This window comes from Salmo salar, chromosome 16, assembly GCF_965601325.2.
Source record: "Salmo salar chromosome 16, fSalSal1, whole genome shotgun sequence".
Classification (NCBI taxonomy): Eukaryota; Metazoa; Chordata; class Actinopteri; order Salmoniformes; family Salmonidae; genus Salmo; species Salmo salar.
The window spans coordinates 89,188,285-89,201,429 of NC_138306.1; the positions used below are offsets into that span (position 1 = coordinate 89,188,285).

At 40.8% G+C, this 13,145-nt stretch overlaps 1 protein-coding gene across 2 annotated transcripts in view; it reads right to left on the bottom strand.

Annotated features, from left to right (window-relative positions):
• Positions 1-4,063: 4,063 nt before the first annotated feature.
• LOC106574943 (uncharacterized) overlaps positions 4,064-13,145 on the bottom strand; it is a 30,441-nt gene continuing 21,359 nt past the window's right edge. Inside the window, exon 2 of one of the 2 annotated variants that reach the window (XM_045696789.2) lies at positions 4,064-9,440. In XM_045696789.2, coding sequence (XP_045552745.2) covers positions 8,252-9,440 — 1,189 coding nt within the window. In that variant the 3' untranslated portion in view covers positions 4,064-8,251. Of the gene's footprint in view, positions 9,616-13,145 lie in introns of both variants that reach the window. The other variant, XM_082962362.1, reaches the window with a different exon arrangement.

Genomic DNA, 13,145 nt, shown 5'->3' on the forward strand with positions numbered 1-13,145 from the left:
GTTAGATCTAAACTCAGCAGAAAAAGAAGTGTCCTCTCACTGTACAACTGAGTTTATTTTCAGCAAACTTAACATGTGTAAATATTTGTGTAACCCTCTCACCAGGCTCGAATATGACTCACAATATTAACTTATGCAGAGTATCTCAGCAGCATGGGATGTTTGGTGAGAAGGACATCTCCAATAAGAATTCCTATTGTAAACTATCTAGGGTTATGACAATAGGGTATTAACTTCAGAATAAATGATTATAGGTTTCTGTTATTGAATCAGGATAGGCCATCCCATGCATTAAATTAAATTGAGACAATCAATGACTCCACCAACTCAATATACATAACGTTCCATATGTGTATTAAAACATTTTCAAACACAAATACATTTTCAGACACAACAAAAGAAATAGAAAATAATAAACCCCAATGAGTCCAAATTATTTCAAGTTCGCTTAAATAAACCGTTGGCGCGCGTTGGAGCTCAAAAAATGATGACACCCAAAAATATCCTGAAGCACCTCACGTTGTGGTTACTCACTGCTTGGTAGATATTCCCTCAGCGAAGTATGGCAGTTCCATGCAGGTTTCCTCACAAAGTCCAAGGCAAGCACAGCTACCCATGCAGACAGTACTCCTTAGCCGTAACCGATATCCCATGGGAACACGAACTCATTAAGCTTCCCAAGCAATTATCTCCCAGTGTCCCACGATGCTAGGCTAACCTCAATGCTGACAAATACCTCCACGACGAGACGGTAGCTTCAGTCTTTACTAAGTTTTAACAAAATTATAACAACTCTTTTATAAAATAAAACATGCATTTCCCTTCATATCCTAGTAGGTATGGGTTTTGTTCTAGTTCTGTCGTCTTCTTTTATAATTTCTTTACCAACCGTCCTAAGGTAAAAACGTCCATCCTTTTCATCAACGTCTTTTTTCCTCTCTTTTTTTTCCCGGCCTCCCGTTAACCAGGTCAACTCCCATTGGCCACAACTTAACGAGCGACCTTATTGGTCAAAACTTACAATTCAAAGTAAAACAAACTATTCACTTATACATTAAATAAATATTTCTTCAAAAGCATAATGCATTAACAACATTACAGTTTAGGAGCAATTCAATTATCTTTTAAATATATATAACCAATTAATTATAACAAATAAACTCAATACCTGGTTCAAACAAGGGTATTACATTTGTATGAACATAATAAGATTCAACAACTGAGACATAAACTGAACAAGTCCCACAGACATGTGACTAACAGAAATTGAATAATGTGTCCCTGAACAAAGGGGGGGTCAAAATCAAAAGTAACAGTCAGTATCTGGTGTGGCCACCAGCTGCATTAAGTACTGCAGTGCATCTCCTCCTCATGGACTGCACCAGATTTCCCAGTTCTTGCTGTGAGATGTTACCCCACTCTTCCACCAAGGCACCTGCAAGTTCCCAGACATTTCTGGGGGGGAATGGCCCGAGTCTTCACTCTCCAATCCAACACGTCCCAGATGTGCTCAATGGGATTGAGATCCGGGCTCTTCGCTGGCCATGGCAGAACACTGACATTCCTGTCTTGCAGGAAATCACGCACAGAATGAGCAGTATGGCTGGTGGCATTATCATGCTGGAGGGTCATGTCAGGATGAGCCTGCAGGAAGGGTACCACATGAGGAAGAAGGATGTCTTTCCTGTAATGCACAGCGTTGAGATTGCCTGCAATGACATCAAGCTCAGTCTGATGATGCTGTGACGCACCGCCCCAGACCATGACGGACCATCCACCTCCAAATCGATCCCGCTCCAGAGTACAGGCCTCGGTGTAACGCTCAGTCCCTCGACGATAAACGCAAATCCAACCATCACCCCTGGTGAGACGAAACCGCGACTCGTCAGTGAAGAGCACTTTTTGCCAGTCCTGTCTGGTCCAGCGATGGTGGGTTTGTGCCCATAGGCAACGTTGTTGCCGATGTCTGGTGAGGACCTGGCTTAAAACAGGCCTACAAGCCCTCAGTCCAACCTCTAAGCCTATTGCGGACAGTCTGAGCACTGATGGAGGGATTGCGCGTTCCTGGTGTAACTCGGGCAGTTGTTGTTGCCATCCTGTACCTGTCCCGCAGGTGTGATGTTACATGTGGTCTGCCACTGCGAGGACGATCAGCTGTTCATCTTGTCTCCCTGTGGCGCCGTCTTAGGCGTCTCACAGTACGGATATGCAATTTATTGCCCTGGCCACATCGGCAGTCCTCATGCCTCCTTGCAGCATGCCTAAGGCACGTTCACGCAGATGAGCAGGGACCCTGGGGATCTTTCTTTTGGTGTTTTTCAGAGTCAGTAGAAAGGCCTCTTTTGTGTCCTAAATTTTCATAACTGTGACCTTAATTGCCTACAGTCTGTAAGCTGTTAGTGTCTTAAACAGGTGCATGTTCATCAATTGTTCATGGCTCATTGCACAAGCATGGGAAACAGTGTTTAAACCCTTTACAATGAAGATCTGTGAAGTTATTTGGATTTTTTATCTTTGAAAGTCCAGGTCCTGAAAAAGGGACGTTTCTTTTTAGCTGAGTTTAGATTAACTCTAATCATCCTTCTGGAAATCAGACTTTTAAAATCTAGACTAGGACAAGTCTGAGACTATTTTAAACCGTGTCTGAGATAAGCCATTTTAGTTAGTACAGTTTAAAAGTGCAATTTATTCAAGGATTAGGCTCAATCTGTGTCCGCGGAACTGCACCATAGAGTTTACTAGATGAATGAAGTGACGATCCATTCAGACCAGCCTTACTGATTGAACTTTCATAACTACATTTGTGCAGTTGGAAGTTCTTCAGTGATGTGTAATGTCATAATTCAACACAGCAATAGACTGGGTCATAACTTATGGAGGTCAAATTTATGAAGATAATTTATAGCTAGAACCTGGTTTTACCATGAATAACAGATTTCCCAATCTTCTCCTCTTCTTCATCTTTAATGATGACATTCAGCTCCAGTGTTTGACTGCAGTCTTCCAGCTTCAGTGATGCCATCTCCGGATCCTGCAGTGCAAACTGGGCTCCACTGTCACAATCAGGACCCAGTGACTGTAGGTTTGTACTCAGTGTGGAAGGAGAAAGGCAGTCTGGGTTTGTACTCAGTGGTATTCTGGAAACTCTGGATAGGATGCTAATCCAAAATAGAGGTCTGAGCTCAACCTCCTGGTCCTCCCCTGTGCATTCCACCCCCTCTCATTGTACTGTATGCATGAACACATTTTGATAAATGGCTTCCTAAAATGCTGTGGTGCTTACGAACACAATAGGAAAGGTTGTGGTAGATGTGGGCCATCACAGGTGAGCTCACAGCTCTTCCACTCTGAACAATGGGACATGGAAAGGGTAATGCAAGCTTCCTCTCTGGTTCCATTCCCCAATAGTAAGTGAGTCATACTTGAATTGTGGTATTAATTTAATCTCTGGACTTTTGCACCATAGAAAACTTTTAAATGATTTGAATTTGTTTTGTTTTATTTCACTTTTATTTAAATATGAAAGGAGGCTAGCTAATTGGCATGTAGAGGGGTAGTGACATGCATTGGGTAGATAGACATATGATTTAGCATGCTATGAATTAAACAAAAACATTTTCTGTATAGATAACCCATTGACTGAGCAGCACAAATGAATGTAGAATATGAATTTGTCATTAGCGGATCAATCAAGTTCAATGCAGTTATCCAAATACATTATTCATCAATGACAAAAATAATAAATCTAGTTTTAAAAGACAATTTAATAAAAGAGTTTCAAAGTATCATTAAAAAAAAAAATCGCTTAGGGAGAGATTGAAATTGACAAATGTTACCTGGAGAAAAATGAGGGTTTAGTAATTTCTACATTTATTTCAGGGGAGGGTCATGTCATTTGGAATCAATTAAATGTCATATTTCTCAGGGTTTGAGAATTAGTTGCTTATTATATCATGATGCCTCTCATCCCTGATTCTCTGCTGGGTGAGCAATATCAAGTGTAGTCTCAATTAAACGATTGTTAAGTTCTGAACGAACAGAGTAGAAACAGACTGACAACTAGTAAAAGCACAAACCAGATTTATTCAACCCGCTGGATGCTTCAGATGAAAATACAACATACAAGTACATTATTATACTTTCCAACTAGGCCGAGTCACCACTCACAGAGATAATCAGTCTGTATTGATAAGATGACCTAAGTCTGTTCCTCTTACTGGTATTGTTATGGCCCTGACTGAGTCCAGAGCAGCGTGAGGTGTGTGAGATAGGACTGTGGTTAGTGTCGTTGGGGTGGGACCCAAATGATTGTGCCATTATCCAATACATAGCCTATAATATATAGGCTACCGCACATTACACACAGAAAAACATAAAAGCCCATGCTCTTTTGGGTAAATACATGAAACTAGCTCCAGTAGGCTAATCTTTGAGTGTGGACTGTATTATATTGTATTATCTGGACTGGAATTACTCACCTCTTTCATTCCATGAACTGTGGAGAGAACATGCCAATCTGGTGCAGGACATGCGGCCTACAAAGTTACAATTATAAGCTAGCAAATGTGATATTCATTTTGAAATATAATAGGGACTATTTTACATTTGTATAATTAGTAGGCAGATGCATATGGATTCATAATATTTCCCCTCATGTTATTAGCCTACCTCCTTTTTCTATGGTTGCTTCATTCCTTCCTGACTTTCAACAGTTAAATAAGTCCTGTTGTCCTCATCTTTATTATTGTAATGACATGCTTGAATAATATTGGACTACAATATAATATAGGACTACAATAAGATAATATAGGACTACAATAAGATGCAGACGGCTTTCTCTTCACGAAGATTGAATGGTTTTGGGTCTGAATCAATAACTGCTATATATTCTACCACCATTGAGCGTTGGCTCTTTCAAACTACTCGTGAGTTCTATTGGCTGCTGTAATGAATATTCAGCAAAAAAAGAGCTTGCTTCTCTCTTCCAATAGTCTGTTAGTAGAAGAAATGCGAGTCCAAGAGCTAAGGAGGGTTTAAGGAGAGGCCAGCGGAACACAGGTGCGTATTGCACAAGAGACAGAGGCTATAAGTTATTAGCTTATTATGCATAACCCATTATTAATAATCTTAATACTGTGTTGACTTTATTAACTGAAAGAAATAGGCTACCACATCACACCCACGGAAAGTATTCAGACACCTTGACTTTTTCCATATTTTGTTACATTACATAATCTACACACAATACCCCATAATGACAAAGCAAAAACGGGTCTTTAGAAATGTTTGCAAAAAAACCCAAATACTTATTTATTATATTTATTTAATATATATATATATATATATAAATAAGACCCTTTACTCTGTTGAAGCACCTTCAGCAGCGATTACAGCCTCGAGTCTTCCTGGTTATGACACTACAAGCTTGGCACACCTGTATTTGGTGAGTTTCTCCCATTCTTATCTGCAGATCCTCTCAAGCTCTGTCAGGTTGAATGGGGAGCGTCGCAGCACAGCTAATTTCAGGTCTCTCCAGAGATGTTCGATCGGGTTCAAGTCCGGGCTCTGGCTGGGCCACTCAATGACATTGAGACTTGTTCTGAAGCCACTCCTGTGTTGTCCTGTTGGAAGGTGATCCTTCGCCCCAGACGGAGGTCCTGAGCGCTCTGAAGCAGGATTTCATCAAGGATCTCTGTACTTTTCTCTGTTCATCTTTCCCTCGATCCTGACTAGTCTCCCAGTCCCTGCGGCTGAAAAACATCCCCACAGCATGATGCTGCTTCCACCACGCTTCACCGTAGGGATGGTTCCAGGTTTCCTCCAGACGTGAAGCTTGGCATTCAGGCCAAAGAGTTCAATCTTGGTTTCTTCAGACCAGAGAATCTTGTTTGTCATGGTCTGAGAGTCCTTTAGGTGCCTTTTGGCAAACTCCAAGCGGGCTGTCACGTGCTGATTGGTGGAGTGCTGCAGAGATGGTTGTCCTTCTGGAAGGTTCTCCCATCTCCACAGAGGAACTCTGGAGGTCTGTCAGAGTGACCATTGGGTTCTTGGTCACCTCCCTGACAAAGGTCCTTCTCCCCCAATATCTTAGTTTGGCTGGGCGGCCAGATCGGCCATTAACTTGATACTTGTAACCTCACTTTTGAGAAAATGGACTTTGAATATTTTGGTACCTACTGGAGAGTTCTTCTTTGCCCATTCAGCATCGTTCACACCCTCTTAAGCTTTAGCCCCACAGCTAACTGGCTAACATTGGCTTGCTTGCTAGCTACTTCCAGACACAAATGAGAGGACACCCAACTGACCATTTTACTCGCCCTAGCTGGTTAGGCTGTTGTCATGTTATCCAGATCATTGGTGACTAACTGTGCTGCTGGCAACAATTTATTTACGCTTTTTTGCAGATGTTTACTGACTCTGGCCACATTCAACTGGTGTTGAGCGTTCATAAATTCATCAGTTATTCTGCGCTCCGGCATACTCGGACTGAATTTACAAATGCAACTGAAATGGTTACTTGCATAGTGGAGTCTTTTAAGACATGTAGCTAGCTAGGTAAACAATTAACCATAATCCCAATTCATGACGTTACTACCCTGCATGAATCTGCAGGTAGCTAACCAACCAGGTTGAATGTTAGCTAGCTAACATTAGGCTATAACTAGCAAAGCAAATGGCTCTGAGATACAAATAATAAGATCATACATGTAATGTAAGCTAGCGAGCCAGCCAGCCAGCTAACGTTAGCTAGATAGCTAACAGTACACTTTAGCTTGAAATGAAACCCCTGTCAAAATTAGAAACGTGTAATATCTGAAAGTCTAGCTAGCTACATTATCTTACCCGTATACATCATGGATGGATGCGTCTCCCTGTCACAGATGCCATGTTTGCCCTTAGTTTGAAGATGTAATCCAGAGACATGGGTTTTCTCCATCTCCTTAGCTAACATACTCTAATTCCACTGATTTCAAACTCGGTCCTCCAGAAAAGTGGAGAGCAACACTTATGCAGAAGTACCAACTAGGCTCGTAATTTAAACAAATGTATTCGTATTTACAGATGGCACATCACAGACTATACTAAAACAATTTTTTAGCACGGCTGTGCTGCGGTCATAGGTAAGAGTACCGTAGACCAGCACAGCCGTGCTTAAAAAAAATTAAAATTAATTTTTTTTTTTTAAAAGTTGTCCAGAACCTCTAGTGAACATTTGCTTTTATACAATGGGTTACCAATTAAATTTTTAAAAAACAGGTCAAACAGTGCAGCTGGAATAACAGCAAAGTAGCTGCATCTGCATTTGTTTAAGCTGTTTTGGATTTCACATGGCATAGAAAATGTGCTCTCTGGTCAGGACACTGTTCAGAGAAGCTAGTCAGGACACTGTTCAGAGAAGCTAGCCATCTACACAGCAAACACAATCATTTCAAACTGACGCTGGTAACACAGCAAACTAGCTGCATTTCATGTCGTTTTACCTGTTTTTCTATCAACATTTCTTTGTATATATCCATAAAAATCACGCTGATTCATGATTTTGATTGGCTGAGAAAAGATGTCCGTTCATTCTATTGGATAGGTTGCCAGAGACTCGATCCAGTCAAAGTATTTTTATTCTGTATCTACGGATGCGACCAAGTCGTTTCTTATCCCTTGCTTGATCGCTAGCTAGCCAACTACGGCTAACAGTCACGTGAAACCGTGTAGCTAGAATAACAGCCAACTAGCTGCATTTAATTTATTTTTACTTGTTTTTCTATTGACATTATTTGTATATAATATATATATGCTGAAAACTGATCATCACACACATGCTGTGTCTACTTGCTCATTCACACAGAAAACTACAGAGGGAAGCAGTACCATCCAGTCAACCATCAGACTACATTGTTTCAACAAGAGAAACCTAAGAGGATATTCAACACTAAGGGCCAATCCAAGGACATCTCAATATCTTTGCAGTAGAAGCTAACAAAACACACAAAAACTGACAAGCTGCACACTGATCAGTAAAGAGAGGCTAACATTCTGTAATGCTCCTTTTCCTCTGCACAGTTCTCTCACAGTGAGAAACAATAGGATTACAGTAGTGTTCTACACTTTCTTCATTTGATCCAATTCACTTACCACTTCTTTAATGAGAATTAAGTGATGGAGTGACTTTAATCTTAGCTGGTCTGAGAGAACTGTTACCAAAAAAGGATACTTTAAAACGGGTCCATTGTCAATCCCCTGAAAACGTAAGATTTTAATATGCAAAAGTCTTGGCTTGTGTGTATCTGTTGGTGTGCTTCTCTCCTGTGTGTGTTTTCTGATGAACTGTTAGAGCACTTGATGTTGTGAAGCATTTACCACAGTCAGAACAAGAGTAAGGCTTCTCTCCCGTATGTGTACGATGGTGTGTTTCTAAGTTTCCCAGTCGAGAGTAACTTCCCCCACAGCCAGAGCAGGAGTATGGCTTCTCTCCTGTGTGCACTCTCTGATGAACTGTCAGAGCACTTGATGTTGTAAAACTCTTTCCACATTCAAAGCAGGAGTAAGGCTTCTCTCCTGTGTGTATACGTTGGTGTTTCTTTAAGCTGCTGTGTCGAGAGAAATTCTTTCCACAGTCAGAGCAGAAGTAAGGCTTCTCTCCTGTGTGTATACGTTGGTGTGATTTCAAGCTGTCCTGTAGAGAGAAACTCGTCCCACATTCAGAGCAGGAGTAAGGCTTCTCTCCTGTGTGTATTCGTTGGTGTTTCTTTAAGCTGCTGTGTTGAGAGAAACTCTGCCCACAGTCAGAGCAAGAGTAAGGCTTCTCTCCTGTATGTATACGCTGGTGACATTTTAATGTATCAATTTGGCTGAAACAAGTCCCACAGTCAGAGCAGAAGTAAGGCTTCTCTCCTGTATGTATTCGCTGGTGACTATTTAACTTATCCAATTGGGAGAAACTCTTTTCACAGTCCAAGCAGGAATAAGGCTTTTCTCCTGTATGTAAACGTTGGTGTATTTTTAAGTTGCTCCGTTGAGAGAACCTCTTCCCACAGTCAGAGCAAGAGTAAGGCTTCTCTCCTGTATGTATTCGTGCATGTGCTTTTAAGGAATCCAATAGGGAGAAATTCTTTCCACAGTCAGAGCAGAAGTAAGGCTTCACTCCTGTGTGTATATGTTGGTGTTTTTTTAAACTGCTCAGTTGAGAGAATCTCCCCCCACAGTCAGAGCAGGAAAAAGGCTTCTCTCCTGTGTGTGTTCTCTGGTGAACTGTTAGGTCAGATGATGTTGTGAAGCATTTTCCACAGTCAGAGCAAGAGTAAGGCTTCTCTCCTGTGTGTATATGTTGGTGTCTTTTTAAGTGGCTCTGTCGAGAGAATCTCCCCCCACAGTCAGAGCAGGAGTAAGGCTTCTCTCCTGTGTGCACTCTCTGATGAACTGTCAGAGAATGTGATGTTGTGAATCTTTTCCCACAGTCAGTACAGGAATACAGATTCTCTCCTGTGTGTATTTTTAGGTGTATTTTTAGCTTTGATAGAAATGGGAAAATCTCCTCACAATGTGGGCAGTGGTGAGACCTCTTAGCTCTGTGATCATCCTGCTGTTGCTCTCTGGATGTAGAGAATGTCTCAACGTGACCTGTGTGAACAACATCAGAAGAAAAAAGTCAGTGGTACAAATATTATGAACACCTGCTCTTTCCATGACAGACTGACCAGGTGACAGCTATGATCCCTTATTGATGTCACTTGTTAAATCCACTTCATATCGGTGTACATGAAGGGAAGGAGACGGGTTAAAGAAAGATTTTTAACATTTTTTTTACATTTTAGTCATTTAGCAGACGCTCTTATCCAGAGCGACTTACACAAAACAGATTTAAGTGCCTTTGAACAGGGTATGATCGTAGGTGCCAGGTGCACCGGTTTGTGTCTAGAACTGTAATGCTGCTGTGTTTTTCATGCTTAACATTTTCCCATATGTATCAAGAACAGTCCACCACCCAAAGGACATCCATCAAACTTTACAACTGTGGGAAGCTTGAGTCAACATTGAGTCAAAACTGGCCAGCCTCTCTGTGGAATACTTTCAATGACTGGAACGAATTGCAAAAAAATAAATAAAAAAAAGGTTAAAAAAAGGTAAAAAAAATAAATATATATATATATATATATATATATATATATATATATATATATATATATATATTTATTTTTTCGCTGAAGCTGGAGACTTATAATTTTCCTCACTAACTTTAAACATCAGCTCAACGATCGCTGCAGCTGTACATAGCCCATCTGTAAATAACCCACCCAAGCAAGCGCTGTGTGCATATTATGTGTGCCAAATAGGTGCTGTTAGATTACAAGAAAAATGTTCTGACTATTTGGAACAACGTAAACAACAAAATAAATTATAAGCATAACCGAGTCTGTTGAATCATTTGGTTAAGCCTTTATTACAGCATAGCAAAGATAAAAAAACAGCTGAATTTTTAAAATTGTTTATCCGACATGTTGCGTGAGGCTTTGTGCTCACGGAATCAGTAGGCTATTAAAAACAAACAGGCAACACAAGCAGGATCGGTCTTATTTCTGCAGCTATACACTACCGGTAAAAAGTTTCAGAACACCTACTCATTCAAGGGTTTCTTTATTTTTAATATTTTCTACATTGTAGAATAATAGTGAAGACAAACTATGAAATAACAGATATGGAATCATGTAGTAACCAAAAAGAAAAGTGTTAAAATCAAAATATATTTTATAGCCATTGTTTGACACACGTTACTGGCTCAGACCACTGTTTTGGGAAACGAGTACCGGTAAGTTTCATTATGAAAAATTATCTAAACGGGCAAATTTATGAACGCGATGTGCTTTATCTATTACCTAGAGCACAAGTTGACTACAGCTGTTTAAAAAAGTCACTTAGCAGAATGCTATCAAAATGCTAACAAGCACTAAGGAATCCTCATAGAGAATACTAAATGCTAATGAGCGCATTGCGAACATTTTGTACAGTTTCTGACAAACTATACAAATATACAGGTAACTCAAAAACACTAGTCAGTTTGCTGCACCCCCAAACGAATATTAGCCTGCAAGGCTCTTGATCCAGGAGGGCATTCTCTGCTGTTACCAAGCGAATGCTTGATTTTAGAAGAAGCTAACCACTTAGCTAGGTAGCTAACTAGCTACTAAATTAGCAAACCATTTAACACATTGTAGACTGTTAACTTAACAGATGTTAGATATCTAGCTGGCAAACATTTAGTTGTGAATTCCATACTGTAATTAGATGGCGCATGCTGCACAACAGTGATTGACTGAAAAGGCTCTGGGGCCTGTTGCACAAAAGTAGAATTAAGACATCCGGGATAAATGACTCAGCTGAGCTCAATGAAGCCAAAACATGTGCGTCCAGGCTTAATTGGTTGCACAAAGACCAAGCCAGGATGAGCAGACACGGATTCATTAAGCCAGGTGAAACCAATCCTGGATAGGTGCGCGCTCACGGCTCACTCAAATAGACCCCGCCACAGATCACAGATTAACTGATTTACCATGGCAACTAGAGCCGCGTACTTTTCCCCGTCGGAAGCACAAATCCTCATGGAGGCATACGAGGAGGTAAAATATATAATTAAGAAGAAAGGCAACACCGCCACAGTGATAAAGCAAAGAGAAAAAGCGTGGCAAAGTATTGCAGACCGCCTGAATGCGTAAGTAGTGCACAATTACACAGTCACCGCTCCGCTGAAACATCACAATTACAATTCAAATATTTAATTCACATCTCCAAAAATGCAGTTGTACTGTAATTATGAAACGGTTAAATTTTTAATTGAAATGCACTGCAGATATGAGTGAAATTGTGTAAAGTAACTCCATCACACTGTATAAAGCTATGATAGATTTTTTGATATTTTTACTGAAAACAAGACAAAAATACCAAGTAATTTTTTGCAGTGTGACTCCATTAAATGTGTGTGTGTGTGTGTGTGTGTGTGTGTGTGTGTGTGTGTGTGTGTGTGTGTGTGTGTGTGTGTGTAGATTAAACATGAACGGGCCAAAACGGACATGGCAGCAGGTCAAAATCAAATACAAGAACATTCTGCAGAATGGTATGGTCCCTGACTAATATTTAACAAAGCACAAGCATATATTGTACCCAGAAGGTGCCTGCTCACACATTGTCTGTACTGTTTTAGCAGTGAAAAAGAATACCCACAGACAAGGCACGGGTGGTGGGTCACCAAAGGCTGACCTTACCCCAGCAGAGGACATGGCCTTGGAGCTAAATAAAGGCAGGCCCGTCTTAGAGGGGATCCCTGGGGGGAAAGAGACGAGCATAGGTTCCTCCCAAGATGCCACCCGCTTCATTCAAGGTATGTCCTTCCATCTCTACATGGGATACAACCACATTCATATTGAATCAATTTGGACTGTCTGACTTTGGTTTACCTATTGCCTTGCAGTGTCTGGCAGCACTGTGTTCCTGTTAGAGCCACCAGCACAAGCACCAGACGATGCTGATCCAGTGAGTACTCCATCAAAGGCATACTGTAGGCCTGGCATGTCTTGTCTACTAGCTTCAATATGAATCCGATTAAATGTGATAGGGTGAAGGCCCCAGTGCAGCAGCAACAGCACATGATGGAGACGATGATGAGGAGGAGACCATCTCTCTGGATTCCAGAAGGCATGAGGTATCATGTTAAGACTGTGAAAGTACTATTTACTCTACAATGGTGAGGAGTCCTCATCAAAATCAAAAAATCTAATTTCTTTTACAGGACCCAGATGCTATACAGTGGGAAAACCAGCCTGGCAACATAGTGCGTATTAATAAAAGGACACCACATCCTGCCAAATTCCAGCTGCGCTAATTGTATTGTGTTCACAGAGCTCACAAGCTATCAGAAAGTTGTATGGCAACCACCTCCGGCGCCAAATAGAACTGGCAGACATAGACATTCAGTACAAGAAGAAAAAGATGGAAAATCTTGCACTGGAGTCCGAAATAAAAAAGAGGACAATTAGGAAACTGGACCTTGAAATAAAAAAACTTGAGAGGGAGGTGAGATATGCCTTCAATGTACACTGTATGCTAACTGTAACACAAATGTATTAATCATTATTTTTCTTTCCTCCCCCAGCTCCAAG